The 16,784-nt window shown below is 40.9% G+C and overlaps 1 protein-coding gene across 3 annotated transcripts in view; it reads left to right on the top strand.

The window, feature by feature from the left end:
* Window positions 1-3,939: 3,939 nt before the first annotated feature.
* The window catches only part of tafa1a (TAFA chemokine like family member 1a), a 106,236-nt gene continuing 93,391 nt past the window's right edge, over window positions 3,940-16,784 (top strand). For all 3 annotated transcript variants that reach the window (XM_056448620.1, XM_056448618.1, XM_056448619.1), the window contains exons 1-2: window positions 3,940-4,204; window positions 4,795-4,924. In XM_056448620.1, coding sequence (XP_056304595.1) covers window positions 4,807-4,924 — 118 coding nt within the window. In that variant the 5' untranslated portion in view covers window positions 3,940-4,204; window positions 4,795-4,806. The remainder of the gene's footprint in view (window positions 4,205-4,794; window positions 4,925-16,784) is intronic.

Here is a 16,784-nt window from a genome sequence, read left to right as displayed (position 1 = left end):
AATAAAGTTTATTATAATTATTATTAATATTATGATATCACACAAACATGATCATTTCCATGAGTTTAAATGTCAAAATAACTGCATTGCAGCCTTGAAAACATCTAGAGACGTGTACTGTTAAAAAGAGTGTTATTTATATTCTTCCTTTTAGTACTGCCCTTTGGAAGAAACAAAAGACACTTGCATGTTTCCCAGGAGATAAATAATAAAAAATTACATTGATCTTTAAATTCAAAAAGTTTTCAGCCCCTCTTTATGCATCGTCTTTCCTTCTGGAGCTTCAGTGAGCATGTGAACCTTTTTTAACAATTGGGTTTGAGTCCCTCAATTGTCCTCAGTGTGAGAAGAAGGATCTCAAAATCACAGTCACTGCTGGAAAGGTTTCAAATATGCAAAAGATGCTGGAAAACTGAAGACTCTGCAGGACATGGAGGATGTTTTTTTCTTTCTAAAGAACAGCAGGCGTTTTTACTGCTTGGAACAAAGAAGGGACACAACATCATCAGGTATCCACATTCAGTATTGAAAAACCAGAGGGTTATTTAAATAATTCTAGCATTTATTGTCTTGTGAACTATATGCAACCATATTTTATGTAGAATATCTTACTTAGGACAGTATAAATAAAAAAAGAACCTGCATATGATCTCTCTAATTCTGTAAGAGGTAAAACAAGACATACAATAGGGTATGAAATTTTACAGTAAAATGCTGCTAGATATAGCAGTTTAGTATAGTTATCAGATATAGTATAGTACTATTTTTTTCTTTCCTCTTTATGTTGTTCAAATTGATTGCATTATTTTAAAATGTTTTGCTGCTGCATTTTTGATGAAAAGGTTATGGCAGGGGTGTCCAAACGCAGTAAGGGCTAGTGTCCTAGAGGGCTTAGGTCCAACCCTAATCAAACACACCTAAAGCAGCTAATCAAGCTCTTACTAGACATATTAGAAACTTTCTGGCAGGTGTGTTGAAGCAAATTGGAGCTACACTGAGCATGACACCAGCCCTCCAGAACCGAGTTTGGGCATCCTTGGGTTATGGCATCCACAGCTACTCAGTTTAACCAGAAATATCACTGATTTCTTAGCAGGAAATGCAATGATCATAAGCAAATTGTGTACACAAACTCAAGCATCTCTCGGTTAAATTTTCAGTGAGTTGGAGTGGGTTTAAATAATTAAATGTTCCAGTAGAGTGAATGAATAGAGCAAGACTAAAGAACAGTTTGATTCACATTCTGACAAGAGTTGAATTTCACTTTCTAAAATGAGCCCAAACTGTTTAAGACATTGCTATAAAACCCATTTCAAAGTTACATCTGGGTGAACTTGTACATCAGGCTTAAAATGGAGTAAGTAAGAAACATTAAGACTTCAGCACACAGTGTTCCTGTACTCTCCAGCTTGTCCAAAAAAAAAATTAACTCTAACTTCGTAAGAAAAGCAGAGAAATCTCCAGCTGGCAGAGAGTGGCTGAAGGTCTCAGTTTAGACAGTTTGAGGAGTCCTGACAGATCTACTCTACTCAAGTGTATACAGCTGCTGCTATTGAAAAGACAAAATCCACTAAGGGAAAAACAGGCTTTCTGAAGATCCCTGTTATTGAGAAGCAGCAGAAGTGACTGGTGTTTAGTGGGAGGAATATCGGCAGGTGGAAGGGATCGGGCCATGAGGGGAGGCAGTAGGCAGGCTGAGTAGGAGCTCTCTATATGGGCGTGATGCCTTCAGTGCATTTAGTGCATTCTTCAGCTTGTAAGAAGCTGTGTATGATTTGCAATTTGAATAGGACATTGTAAATATATGTATAAATGTGTATTATTATATGCATATTATTATACTATATACATACATACAGAATTATTAAACCATTGGTTAGTTTGGGTTAAATGTCTTGGACGACAAAAGAAGCTGAATGCACTTTAATGAGTCAGCATTTTTCTAGAGCAGCAAAATGCATAATTTAGGTAAGCAACAGCACTGGCTTCATTTGTTAAGATTCTTAAATAAATAAGTTCTATTATGTGTCAAACGAAAGTTACTGTTGCAAAAAATATTAAACAGCAAAAAAATCGACTTTGCAGATCGTCATATCGTACATTTTTTTTAACAATTGATCAACATCTGCATCAGAATCAGCTAAAAGCTTTTTGTTCAAATCAGTATAAAAAAAATCCTATCAGTCCATCACAAAAAATATAATTATAAAAATACTATATATATATATATATATATATATATATATATATATATATATATATATACACACACACACACACAAATCCCAAAGGTGCTCTATTGGATTGAGATGTGGTGACTGTGGAGGCCATTTGAGTACAGTGAACTCATTGTCATGTTTAAGAAACCAGTCTGAGATGATTCACGCTTTATGACATGGTGCATTCTCCTGCTGGAAGTAGCCATTAGAAGATGAGTACACTGTGGTCATAAAGGGATGGACATAGTTAGCAACAACACTCAAGTAGACACGATGCTCAAAGTGTACTTACAAAATATCCCCCATACCTGGACCCATGTTGTAGATGCCAAATTCTGACCCTACCATCCAAATGTTGCAGCAGAAATCAAGACTCATCAGATTAGGCAATGTTTTTTCAGTCTTCTATTGTCCAATTTTGGTGAGCCTGTGAGAATTGTAGTCTCTTAAATGACAGAAGTGGCACCCAGTGTGGTCTTCTGCTGCTGTAGCCCATCTGCCTCAAGTTTCGGCGTGTTGTGCGTTCAGAGATGCTCTTCTGCTGCTGTAGCCCATCTGCCTCAAGGTTAGGCGTGTTGTGCGTTCAGAGATGCTCTTCTGCATACCTCAGTTGTAACAAGTGGTTATTTGAGTTACTGTTGCCTTTCTACCAGCTCTAACCAGTCTGGCCATTCTCCCATGACCTCTGGCATCAACAAGGCATTTGAACCCACAGAACTGCTGCTTACTATATATTTTCTCTTTTTCGGACCATTCTCTGTAAACACTATATATAGTAAATGTAAATAAAACTACTACAATATAGATTTAATCATACATAAATATATATATATATATATATATATATATATATTTTAATTCACTTTTGTACTAAATTTGTAATGATATTTGGCTCGTAAAATTTAATGAATCTTCATATATTTTGTAATATATATTTGTTAAATATATTGGGACACGACAAAAAACAATTCATTTCTCTATCCTAATGTTGAAACTGATTTCGAACATAAATGGCAATTATACCCTACAAAACCAACATTTTTTAATTTATTTTATTTTTTACATCTTACAGTTTATATTAAGTCCTCTGTCTTGAGCTTTTTTGTGCATTGTTGTTGTTGTGCAAAACAGTGTAGCTCCAGCAATTTGTTGGTGACAAGCAAGTGACTCCAGGTCTGTCAAGGTCTGAAGCTCAATTACAAGCTGAGGATAGAAGAGGCTTAAAAACCAGCGAGTTCCCAGATCACAACCACAATCTGTTTGCGTGTCGAGAGAAAAATATTGAATCCTCAGCTGCTTGAGGGGAGGATTTGTGTTGCTCAAGAAAAAAAAAAAGTTAGTGATAAATGTCAGTTCACCATCACCCATTCGGAACGATATATTAAGATACAAATGCCCGGCATCATTTCCCAAGTTTCCAGCGATTGCTCCATCAAGGCAGGTTTTAGATGAGAGATCACGTACAGCTGGAAGCCAAGAGCTCTCGTGTTCTGGGAGAAATTATTACGCGCAAAGGGGGGAGAAGGAGAAAGATGGAGTGAGGGACTAAGAGAAAGAGACAGAGAGAAAGAGATGAAATGAGAGAGAGAGAGAGAGAGAGAGAGAGAGAGAGTGTGTGTGTGTGAGAGAGAGAGAGTGTGTGTGTGTGTGAGAGAGAGAGAGTACCGCCCTTCAGTTGTGTTTAAATGTGAAGCGGAAAATCATCTCTGTGGCTCAGGGGAGTGAAGAGGCGATTCTAGTGTTAGATGAGCGGGTTTGCTGTGCTTTAAATCAGAGCGCTCTTTCTTTCTCTCTCTCTCCTTCGCTCTTTGTTTGTCCTGCACTGTCCCTGATTTCAGCTTCAGGCTTTAAAGTGAGAAGACAGAAGAACTGAGAGTTTCTACAAGACAGCAATACCTGGACCAAAGGATATCCGGACACCTCACAATGGATGGATTGAGGACAAAGTGTTGAGTTTTATATACAGCTGTCCCTGGACAATACAGGTAGCGTGGATATTTCAACGTTTCAGCTTTGTTTACCAACATATTTCTAACATAATGCATAGAAAATTGTTTTTTTTATTATTATTATTTCCCTCTGCATGAATACTTTAAGTCTGATCTTGCTTTCAGTGATTTTTATAGCCTGTTACGCATGCAGCGAGACCGAACACATGGCTCTTTTCATAAGTCTCCAGACGCTTTTGTAGTTTTACAGCCTGGCATTCAGGTTCAGAATGCGCTATGTGTATGTGTAAAGAAAATGTGGCTGCTTAGTCATAACTCTCAGGTACAGTTTGAATAGGCAATTGGAGGCAGAGAAATTGGAAAGCAGACTGTCAGGTAGCTGAAGAAACTAATTGGCACTTTCATCGCTAAACGTGGCCTATCTGACAAACTAAAGGGCTAATCGGTCGATATGAAGTCTGGAGCTGTGAGAAATTTCTGTCACACTCACATAATGTCTGATTTCAGATTTAATTAGAAACTATTTCAGATGTGAACGCGCCCACAGCATTTGCGTAAGTAACTTTGAGTTTGAAGGGAGAGAGTGTGTGTGTTGCTGACCGTTGACGCTCTCTGTGTGTCTTCAGAGGAGTGTTGGGATGTCGTGGCTGCTGTGGGTTTGGGTTAGTCTGACAGTCCTGCTGATGTGTGAGGCTACTTTCTACGAGACCATCCAGCAGCACCTGGCGCCACCTGGAACCAACATACAGATCCTCGGTGAGTCCTTCCTTCTGCCCATCTCTTACACCACCACGCTGGCTTGATTTCTCACATCTGTCTCTGTGAGGAGGGAAAATTTTTTAGAAAAAATGTCTTTAACATGGATTAAATCAAGTTTTATCCACTACTTCAGGTCACACTTTAAACACCTAAAAAGTCTATTTCACTTATTTCATTTCATTATGTTGTATGCTTTCATTCTATCCCACCTTAGTTGTAGGCTTTTTTCTGAGGCTTTTTTTAATCTACTATTGCCATTATTATTATTGCCAATGTGTACAGGTTTGTAACTAAATTTTAAAAACTAGACATTCCCCGACTCCATATTTTGTTGTGTAGTCTGATTTCTATGTAAAGCACTCTGTTTTTTCATAGATAATGAAAAGAATGTGACATTTACGTGCATTCCTGAGAGCTTCTCTTCTGTTCTTTGACATATGAAATTAATGCTTGTACAATAATCACATCGAAAGTACAATACAGTACTGTTAAGTCAACATGTCATCTAAAGAAATGGGTTTAATTCAAATGGTTTTCGCATATCTACACTGTGAAAAAAAGTTATCAGTTGACTTTACTTAAAAAAAAAAGAGAGTAAACCCTTTGCTTTTAAAGCAATTCGATTTCCCTTTTCAAATGGTTAAGTAAATTAACCGTGCATACTTTTATAGATTATGTTAGCTCAACTTAACATTTACAAGTTACAACAGGTTTACTGACATTGTTAGGAAAAGTAACTAATCACTTTTTACAGTGTAGGTTGCTAGATAGACTTTGTGTAGTGAGAATATAGCAGCCAATTTAACTGATGGGGATGAAGATTAACAATTAAATATAAAAGTCTGGTGTGTCAGATGAAGAGAAGACTTAGGCCCAATTCCATTAGCTATCCCCTTACCTCTACCCCTCGTTTTGCAAGTTTCCGTGAAGGGATAGGGTTGTCCCAATTCACTTTGGCTTGAAGGCGTAGAGATAAGGGGAAGGGGTGAACACCCCTTTGAACAAAGATTTTTCAGGACCACACTCAAAACCAAGGGGTAAGAAAATTTCCCAGAATACACCAGCTACAACGACAGGATCGCTGCACCCGGAAGTAAGGAGATCCACAAATTAGTCTTTTTTTGTCATTATTACGAACTGTATTACTGTCATTTTTACAACAAACAAGCATATGTTTTAATATATTCATAACCGAGTTCGTGTTTTACCGTCATGCTATAAACAAAACTGCTAAAATAAAAAACACTAAATTTCGCAATCAATAATCCATAATCATAACTCCTAAATGCACAGTATAAATGCACAGTACAGCTACGATCTTATTGCCACATTAGATCGTTATGATAATCTAATATATGCCTTCAGTGATTTCCTGAAGATAAAAACCAAAAAATAAAGCAACTAGAATAACAACAGCAGTCGCGATCGTCTGATCTCATATGAAGCAAGAGATCGCAATGACATATGATGACGTGTGCAGGTGCTGTAGTGCTGGCCCAATTCTTAGAGATAAATGTTAAAGCCCTTCCCCTTCACCCTCGGTTTTAAGGGCCAAGGGGAAGGGGAAAGGGTAGGGGTACAAAAATAGAATTGGGATTGGGCCTTAGAGATGCAATAAAAATTAAGACTTTACTAGAGATAGTTTGCAGTTTTATGGCAGAAGGGCTTCACACTCATGCTGAGTTCGCAGACTGATCTGACTTACAGTACAACAACACAGCAATTATACTGTTTACACAAGACCAGAAATAGTGTGATTTAGTTAAAAGGTTATGATTAGTTAAAGCAAAGATTGACAATCCTAAATTTGTACGTCAATGCAGAGTTGTATCTGAGTACAGATATGGATGGAGACATGGTTCTTTGGGGTCGGGCTGACGCTAGACTATTCACAGATGATCCCAGACCTGTAGAGCTGACCCCTTGGACGCATATACAAGGTCTACATAGTCTATGGTGTGAAATATACTTCATAATCAACAGAATAATTCAACACCTCACTGCGCTGAAAAAAATTATTCATAGATGATTCCTTGGATTTACTAAATTTTTGAAGTTAATCGGTTGTAAACAATTTATTTTCGCTAAATTTAAACAAACAAATGAATTTGAACATTACAAATTTTAATTTGTTTATTTAAATTCAACACAAATTGTTTGCAAGAATTTTTGAGACATAATTTTTTTCAGTGTGGTCACAATGCTGGTGAATTGCAGAACTATTGTACACGTCTCTTTGACAAAATGCTTTCTTAACTGTGGTCTTCTCACTGCTGTCATTTTTGTTGAACTGTATAAAATGCTGGGTTCCACACAATCAATTTGTGTTTGGACAACATGAAGGAATTGAGTAAACTTACTAGTATTTACCAATTTAAGTAGATTAAACATAAAACTATTAAGTTGTCCCAATAAACTCAAGAATCGTGTTGTTTCAGCTCAATTTAAATGCATAGTTTGAACAAACATCAAATGTCCTTTTTTGAGTGCGTGTTTATTAGTGTTTGTCGTGTTATTGAAAGGAGTTACATTTACATATTCTGCTAAATGTTACACTCAGCAGCGTGGACACCACCTGGACATTCATTATCCATTCATTATCACTGCAAAGCTATTTCCAATTTCAGTTTACTTCTAATTAAACAATGAAAAGAATTTGCCTTGATTGCTGTATATTGTTGCATTGAATCTTGTACAGTTTCTTGAAGGTTACGCATGTTCACAAGTACAAGCAATAGGTTGATGAGTACAGTTCACTTAATGACCACCAGTGTCACTAATAACAAATGTTTCTGATTTCTATTATAATCCTATTTAATTCCTTTAAATCTATAGCTTAAAAAGAAGAGAATGGGGCTAGCTATATCATTTTTGCTTTCCTGGGAAAAGCAGAAAATGATAAAATGTGTACCTTCATTGTCAACGCATAAATATAAATATAGTTGCTTGGGAACTTTAAATTGTTTTGTACTTTAGATAAAGGGTAAGGTCAAATTAAATGTTAAAATACTGCAAAATTATGTTTTCTGAAAAGATGAAATCCCTTACTAATGAGCAGACTTAACTAAGGCTTTCACTGACATATAAACACTGATAACAATCAAATACATGGAGCACACCAAAGGCAGTGCTCTCTAATTGGTTCTCATTCATCAAGCAAGCATGTTTGAGCCTATTTAATGTTTAAGCTAATGAAGAGCTATATTTTTATTTTCTGAGCCAAAACACTCTGACTATCATTGATTTTTACAGAAGACCCATTCAAATGTTAATCCGTGTAATGGTGGTTTATATGCCAAATAATTTACATATTTACAGTAGCAAGAATAATTTGATGACATTTTAAATGTCTCACTTTAAGGATCATAGTACAGCCCAAAAAGACTCATTAATAGTAATTTTTGCATTTAATGCTTTGACATTATCCTTAAACTACTGGAAGTAACCCATTTGTCTACAAGAACAAGTAGTATATCATATTTGATGTATGGTCTATGACCCAGTATTCAGTACATAGATAATAGTATTTTTGTATGAATAAAGAATAAGAAAAGCATAATATAATATAATATAATATAATATAATATAATATAATATAATATAATATAATATAATATAATATAATATAATAATATAATATAATAATATAATATAATAAAATTCACTTGGAAAAATTACTTTTAGAATATAGAATTGAAGGATGGCCTCCGAGTATGTATGTTTGTATGTATGTATGTATGTATGTATGTATGTATGTATGTATGTATGTATGTATGTATGTATGTATGTATCTATCTATCTATCTATCTATCTATCTATCTATCTATCTATCTATCTATCTATCTATCTATGCATATTTGCATTTATGTAAGCATGCTTGCATTTACATATTTATGTATTCATTTATTTAGCCACTTCTGCTGTTTAACTTCTGTACATTGGTCATTGGTTAAGGTTTTAAGCAAACGTTTGTGAGACACTGCAACAAAACCATTGTTTAATTTTCTTCTCATGGGTGCAGCTCAGAATCATGATGCATAGAAGATATGTATTTTTAACACATTGCTTCTGCACATGATGTTGCTGCTGGACCCAGTTCAGGACATTTATCAAGTGGAAACCCAACACAGTATCAAAACAGTTTTGAAGACTTCTAACTCTCGGGAGCCAATAATTCACTGCACACAACACACTGTGTTTGGTTTTTAATGAAGTCTGGGTCTTATTTGTTTGAAGTTTGCATAGATCTGTTCATGCTTTGAGGAAAGGGTATGTCAGGAAACTCCTAATTTGGCTAGCTTCCACTTACTGTAACCGACAGATGAATTTGCACCAAAATACTGTATCACAGTTGTACTAGAGACATTTTTTTGACATCAACAACAAAATATGTAAGACGCATTTCCTCCATCCTATTAAAAGTTGAAAAACTTCTTGTTATGCTTTTCTATCTATGCACTTTTTGACACTAATTGTTTTTAGTTTTTTTTCCTCAATAAGGACATGCATGCAACCCACCAACTGAGAACCATTGCTCTCTGACCTCACAGTTAAGCAGATTTACAGAAACTGAGTAATCAGCTGGTTAAATAAAAAACCTAAAGATCTATCTCAAAATGAACAATATTTACACATAGAGGGACATGTGAACAATTAAAAGACCGCCCATCATACAGGTATTAAAAAAAATTGTCCATTTTTAAACATCAGGTCAAAGGATATTATACTTTATTTTCTAGAATGTAAATCTATTATAAATCCTGTTCATCAAATACCTCAACAGACTGGGGTGGTTTTAAGGATCGCCACAAATGAAACAGCATACAAATGCTTCTGGTAACCTCACACCTTGGAATGAGAGGGCTAAAAGCAATCTGAGACCACACCACTTACCTTAACTAATCTTGCTAGAGGCACTTTACTGGGATTGGATCCTGAATTGGAATTGATTTTATTGTACATACTATAGGACAATTATAGAGGTACATGCTATTCTTGATTCAAAGCAGAAGCTGGAGTTTTGCCTCTGTTGACAATAAATGCTTTGACTACTTAAATCTGACCGATTTGACTTCAGTGCCACTCAGGACATAAACAGAGGAACATTAGTAAAGCTAGTCCTGATTAAACAATTGAGCTCCAGCTGAGAGTCTTATAAGAGCACAATGGTATTGGTTAACGATCACATGCTCATGCTAAATGGAGGGATATACTGAATGATGACCCTCCAGAACTGAGCACATCCCCCCTGATCTGAATATCACAGCAGATAAACAAACTGCACAGACTGGGCTTTTATGAGCTTTGGCGACATTATATAAAATTCGCATTTGGTTCTGGATGGAATGAATGGACAGGGATTACGTTTAAGTGTCCATATGTTCTCTCATAAGATCAACAATACTGAGGCATTTAAGCCTCTGTTTACATCTTGTGTTAAAATGAATCTTTGTCAATCTGATCACAAGTGGACAAAGCTATTACTCTATACATACAGGTAAACAGAGTCTAAAATATTCAGATTGTGTCCATTTGTGTTCAACTACTTTCAGAGGCAGTTAAAAACACATCTGATTGGATTGCTTTCATAGTGCAAACACTCATGTGGTTAAATGCGTTTAAACAGCCACAAAAGACTATATACTTTCTTTCTATTGACCAGAACCACGATGTACTAAGAGAGCGCGCTAAAAACAAGGCATTCATACTTTAAAGCATTGTATAAAAACACATACTGTCATAATCAAATCCACATCCCATCCTTTGCTTGCTTTTCCACACATTCGTAACAAATCACATAGCATAAGTCCATTCATTTGATAGTACTTGTGAATAAAGCAGGCCAATAAGGCCAACACTGGCTGATTGGAAATACAGGATTCAGCCGACACTTTTGTGGTTCTACAAATACGGACTTAAACATATGTGTGAGTGCAATTTCTAGGTAGCATGAACACAATGGGGCAGTTTCATGCCAGTAACTTTTGTTACATTTTACACTATAATTACAGGGACATATTATTGATGAACGGCAGTAATATTTTCATACAGTTCTTTGCACAACACCAAATAAATACCACAAGACTTAAAGGATCACAAACACCACACTGTAAAAAAATGACGGTGATTTCAACAGTAAAAAACTGTAAAAATGCTATACTACAAATCCGTAACCTGGTTAACAGTGTGTTACCTTAATATAAACGGTGAATTATCGTAAATTGATTTTTCCAGAATTCCCTGCATGGCACAACCCTTTTTATGCTTTTTGTTGACATTACTATGGATCTTTTTAGTTGTTTCCCCATCAGTGATGTACATTAGAGATTTATGTTACATCTATTGTTGATAAACAATGTTTATTTCATGACTTTTATTTTATGCGTGTTACCATACTGGTGTTTAGTAGCTGTATGAATGACACTGAGCACCTACTATACATTGATAGACTTTTCTGTTTGTGGGAAAAGTTGATTGTGACGAGCATTGGTTCATTATCTAACTTCCTCATCACCACCTGCATATGGGTGTGCTAATGTGTCTAACTGTGTAACAAAAGATGTGTAGATGTTGGTAATTCAAAATACAGATATATTACCTCTATAAATTAATAAAATACGGTAGTTTAGTGTAAAAAATGACAAATAACTTTTTATGGTTTGTACTGTATTTTTAACGGTAAAGTACTTGCAACCACAGCTGCGGGTTTTTTACTGTAAATTTTACAGATTTATTTTTTACAGGGCAAAACCCATTTTTTGAGATGTTGGCAGTCATATATATGTCCCATGCTGCTAAAAACACTATTAGGACACATATATTTCACTCAAAAGTGAAAGTTTGTTGTTTTTGCATTGTTTAGAGCAAATTTGTTCTTCAGGTTTAAAAAGAAATTTTGAAGCAACATCACGGTGATGAGATCATTTTGTACATTCCAGCGTGAAGATTGGCTGTCTGCACCGGCCGGCACATCTGTTCATTAATTCATGAGAAAGACTTGGTTCGAACCAATCAGCAGGCTCAATTGTGAAAGAGATGCAACTTTATTAATATAGCTTCAAAGACTCCTTTTACCTCTTATGCCTGTTTCACACTACAAGCATGAGCAGAGCGTGAGCAGCACATGTTTTTTTCCCGCATCCATGTTAACAGATTAGAGCTTTCATACTGCACGCCGAAGCAGCGCATCAGCGCGAGCGTCGCTGAAGCAGCAGTGCTGTGATAGTTTCTACGTCTATTTTTGCCGCACTGCTCACACTCAGTTACAGTGACAGTGCATTGATAAGAACCAAAAACACATTGAATGACAGTAAAAGTAGCAATTTTACCCAATAAATGCATCGATAATACCCACTGATTTTAAAATAGTCAATCAAATGAACTTAAATGATTAAAACGGCAACAAATATTTATTTGGGCCCGAACTACAAAACCAAATTTAAAACAATTTTAGTGTGAATTTTGCTTAGTAAGTTTCACACTAGTTTGATCATGTTTAAATATCATTATAACTATATTGTATAAATATTATTATAACTAGGCCTACATCATCCTGACTATCAAACAAAATGACATGATATCACAGGCAATTGTCTTCTAACCTTAAAAGACATGAGTGACACTCCTCATAGAGCTTGAGAAGCAACCAGTTCTTTAGGATCGATATAATTTGTGAAATAAAGACTTGCAGGTTAAAAAACAGCATAAAAGGAAGTTGCCGCGGGCCTTGGTGCAGATGAAAAGTTTTAAAAAAGCATATAGATAGATAGATAGATAGATAGATAGATAGATAGATAGATAGATAGATAGAATATAATAGACAGAGATAGATTGATCTGTGCAAAAGCTGCCGATCCGCTGTGTGCTGCTGACGCAGCTGATGTGAAAGGCAAACACCTGTGCACTGTTTCTGCTCTCCATACGCCCTGCGCACACACTGCTCACGATGTGAAACGCTACGGTTACTAAAGTAACCCTTCGTTCCCCGAGGGGGGGAACGGAAATGCTATGTGGAAACTTCCACTATGGGGATTTCGTCAGAATCCAATCATCTGAAAGAGTATAAAAACGGGCCAATGAAATGCCAATGAGTTGGCAGCGTCAGCGTGCACAGCTGGCGTCAATGACAATCAGTCATGCTATAAAGACGCAGCCAGTGCCATGCTCGACATCCTTTTCTAGCTGAAGAGACTTTCACGCTCAACAGCTAAGGGACAATCGTTGTGGCGAAGGAACATAGCATTTCCGTTCCCCCCCTCGGGGAACGAAGGGTTACTTTAGTAACCGTAGCGTTCCCCTTCGGATGGGGAACTCCAATGCTATGTGGAAACTTCCACTATGGGGAAATCTATGGAAAACGCCACAACGAAAGAACCTTACTGCGCCCCTGGCGAAGGGTGTGCCACGCAGTAGAGCGAGCGCACCTACAACGCCCCGAGACACAGTCTTCCAACGTGTCCCCTGGCCCTCACTTACCTGTTCAGAAACGGTTATATTTTTCGGGGAGTCGCAATAACCCAGTAAAAAGGTTTTGATACGACAGTACGTTGGGAAAGCGTTCAGTCCCGATAGGGAGGACGCTGCGGAGCTCACCTGCTACCCAGAGGGGAGACCTGGTGACAATCTATGGACCAGCCCAGAGATGGGGGGGTCCTAGCATAAGGATGGTTAGCGGGGAGGGAAGACACGAGCCTGCCCTAGAAGGGGGGACTATACCGTGGCTGAGTGAACGTATGGGATCGCCAGCGGGGATCACACATAGCAGGCACCTATACCCAGAACGCGGGCTGACCAGCGGGCATGCCGACAACGTAACGGGCCAACACCTGACTCCTCCGCTGAGTCAGGTGCTGGGGGCCTCGGAGGAACTCTGCAGGGTTCGCCAAAGAAATGGGGAACTAAACTGACAAAGCTGAAAAAGCGCACGTATCTCCGGGTTAGGGAGAGTGGCGCAGCAAGCGTGTTTCGACACCTCAACCGAATCGTTTCCTCAATCACCAAGGGTTGCCTAATACCCTTGAGGAAACCGGCTCCACTCGCAGATTGTAACCTTGCAAATGTATTGGGTGTCACCCAACCCGTAGCTCTACAAATGTCTGTCAGAGAGGCGCCGCGTGCTAACGCCCAGGAGGATGCGATGCTCCATAGTGGAGTGCGCTCTCACCCCCGGGGGACACGGCTCACCCTGGCCCAAAGGCGAGGGAGATGGCATCCACTATCCAGTGGGCCAACCTCTGTTTAGATACGGCACTTCCCATCTGCCGACCACTGTAATGGACAAAGAGCTGGTCAGAGGATCTAAGGCTCTGAGTGTGGTCCCCATATATTCGCAAAGCGCGAACAGGACACAACAATGAAAGGGCTGGGTCTGCCTCCTCCGTGGGCAGCGCTTGCAGGCTCACTACCTGATTGTTAAAACGATGTGGTAGGAACCTTGGGCACATAGCCGGGCCGGGGTCTCAGGACAACGTGAGAGTAGGCCGGCCCGAATTCTAGGCACGAGTCACTGACCGAAAATGCCTCCAGGTACCTAACCCTCTTAACCGATGCCAACACGGCCAGCAGAGCTGTCTTCAAGGACAGAAATCTCAAGGATACTGAGTCGAGTGGTTCGAAGGGATCTCCACGTAGGCTCGTAGCACTACCGCGAGATCTCAAGAGGGTATGAGAGGGGGGCGGGGGAAAACATCCGCCTCGCACCTCTGAGGAACTGGATGATGAGGTTATGCCTCCCCACGGTGCCGCCATCCACGCATCATGATGAGCGGAGATGGTGGCCACGTAAACCCTCAGTGTGGAGCGCGACAGCCTTCGCTCCACCTGTCCTGAAGGAAAGAAAGCACAACACTGATCTGGCAAGATCGGGGGTCTTCTCGGCGAGAAGCGCACCACTCAGTGAATAGACTCCACTCCAGGGCGTAGGCATGCCTCGTAGAGGGTGCACTAGCCTGAGTGATGGTATTAACCACCGCCACCGGTAGGTTACCTAAGTCTTCCTCGTCGCGTCTTATGGACCCCACGTGGAGGTTCCACAGAACTAAGCGAGGGTGCCAGATGGTGCCCTGTCCCTGAGAGAGTAGGTCCTCTCTCAAAGGGACTCGCCAGGGGGGGCGTCGCGAGGAGGGAGAGTTCTGATATCCAGGTCCGGTTGGGCCAGGGGCGCAACTAGCAAGACCTGCCCCTCGTCCTCCCTGACCTTGCACAGAAACTGCGCGAGTAGGCTCACTGGGGGGAGTGCATACTTACGCATGACTCGGGGTGGAGTCGCCATTCTCCCGGGGAAGGAGCTGCCGTGAGAGCCTGTTGGCCGCACGGTTGAGCCCATCCGGGGTGTGAATAGCAAGCAGCGACTTCAGCCGCGTATGACTCCAGAGGAGCAGACGGCGAGCGAGCTGAGACATGCAGCGGGAGCGTATACCCCCATCCGGATGGAACACGCTACCGCGGCCGTGCTGTCCGTCCTGACCAGCACGTGTTGCTCCCTCAGCACCGGTAAAAAGCGGCGCAGAGCGAGAAACACTGCCAACAGCTCTAGGCAGTTGATATGCCAATGCAGCTGGGTTCCCCTCCACAGGTCCGCAGCAGCATGCCCGCTACACACGGCCCCCCACCCCATACTGGAGGCATCTGCCGAAACGACAGCCTGCCTGGACGCCTGACCTAGGGGCACACTGGCCCGTAGGAAGAAGGGGTCCTTTCCAGGGGGTGCGGGTGCGGTGACACAGCGCAGTGACAGTCACTCGGTGTGTGCCCGCGTGCCATGCGCGTCTGGGGACCCGATCGTGAAGCCAATGCTGTAGTGGTCTCATATGGAGCAATCCGAGCGGCGTGGCCGCGGCTACGGATGCCATATGCCCCAGGAGCCTCTGAAATAATTTCAGGGGGACCACTTTTTTTTCCTGTCAAACTCTCTCAGACAGTTCAGCATTACCTCGGCGCGCTCTCGTGAGAGGCGCGCCTCCATAGTGATCGAGTCCAGCTCCAACCAGAGAAAGGAGATGCTCTGCACGGAGGCGAGCTTGCTCTTTTCTCGGTTGACCTGAAACCCCAACGGGCGGAGGTGCCGGAGCACCTTGTCTCTGTGCATAATCAATTGCTCCCGAGAGTGGGCTAAAAATCAACCAGTCATCGAAATAATTGAGCGTGCGGATGCCGGCGAGCCGAAGGGGCGCGAGGGCACCCTCCGCGAGCTTGGTGAAAACTCGCGGAGACAGAGAGAGCCCGAAGGGGAGGACCTTGTATTGCCACGCTCGACCTTCAAACGCAAACCGCAGAAACTGCCGGTGGCGTGGAAGTGTGGAGATATGAAAATACGCGTCCTTCAGATCTATTGCTGCAAACCAATCCTGAGGACGAACGCATTGCGTGATGCGCATCTGCGTAAGCATTTCGGAGCGCAGCCAGTGAAGGCAGCGGTTCAAAATGTGCAGATATAGGATTGGCCATAGCCCACCGCTTTTTTTTTTTTTTTTTTTTTTGGGGGGGCACGATGAAGTGCTGGCTGTAAAACCCGCGCTCCATCTCGGCTGGAGGGCCGGCTCGATTGCATCCTTCGCCAGGAGGACAGCAATCTCCTCTCGCAAGACAGGGGCGGACGCAGGACTGACCCTGGTCGCCCGTGAACCTGGGAGGCCGTTTAGCGAACTGAATCGCATAGCCGAGTCTGGTCGTATGGATGAGCCATTGCGATGGGCTGGCCCGCGCTAACCAGGCAGGCAGAGCCCCCGCAAATGGTCCCACCCGCACGATCGCTGACGTGCCAGCGGCGGGGGCAGCGTGGAGTGAGTGGGCTCATCCGGGGAGCGCTGGGGTCCCACAGGAGAGCAGGAGAGGAGATGTTCTCGTCTCGCACTCAAAC

The sequence above is a fragment of the Danio aesculapii genome, chromosome 23, assembly GCF_903798145.1.
Source record: "Danio aesculapii chromosome 23, fDanAes4.1, whole genome shotgun sequence".
Taxonomy (NCBI): Eukaryota; Metazoa; Chordata; class Actinopteri; order Cypriniformes; family Danionidae; genus Danio; species Danio aesculapii.
Note: the sequence above shows the minus strand (reverse complement) of the source record. Positions and strands in the feature narration are given on the sequence as shown.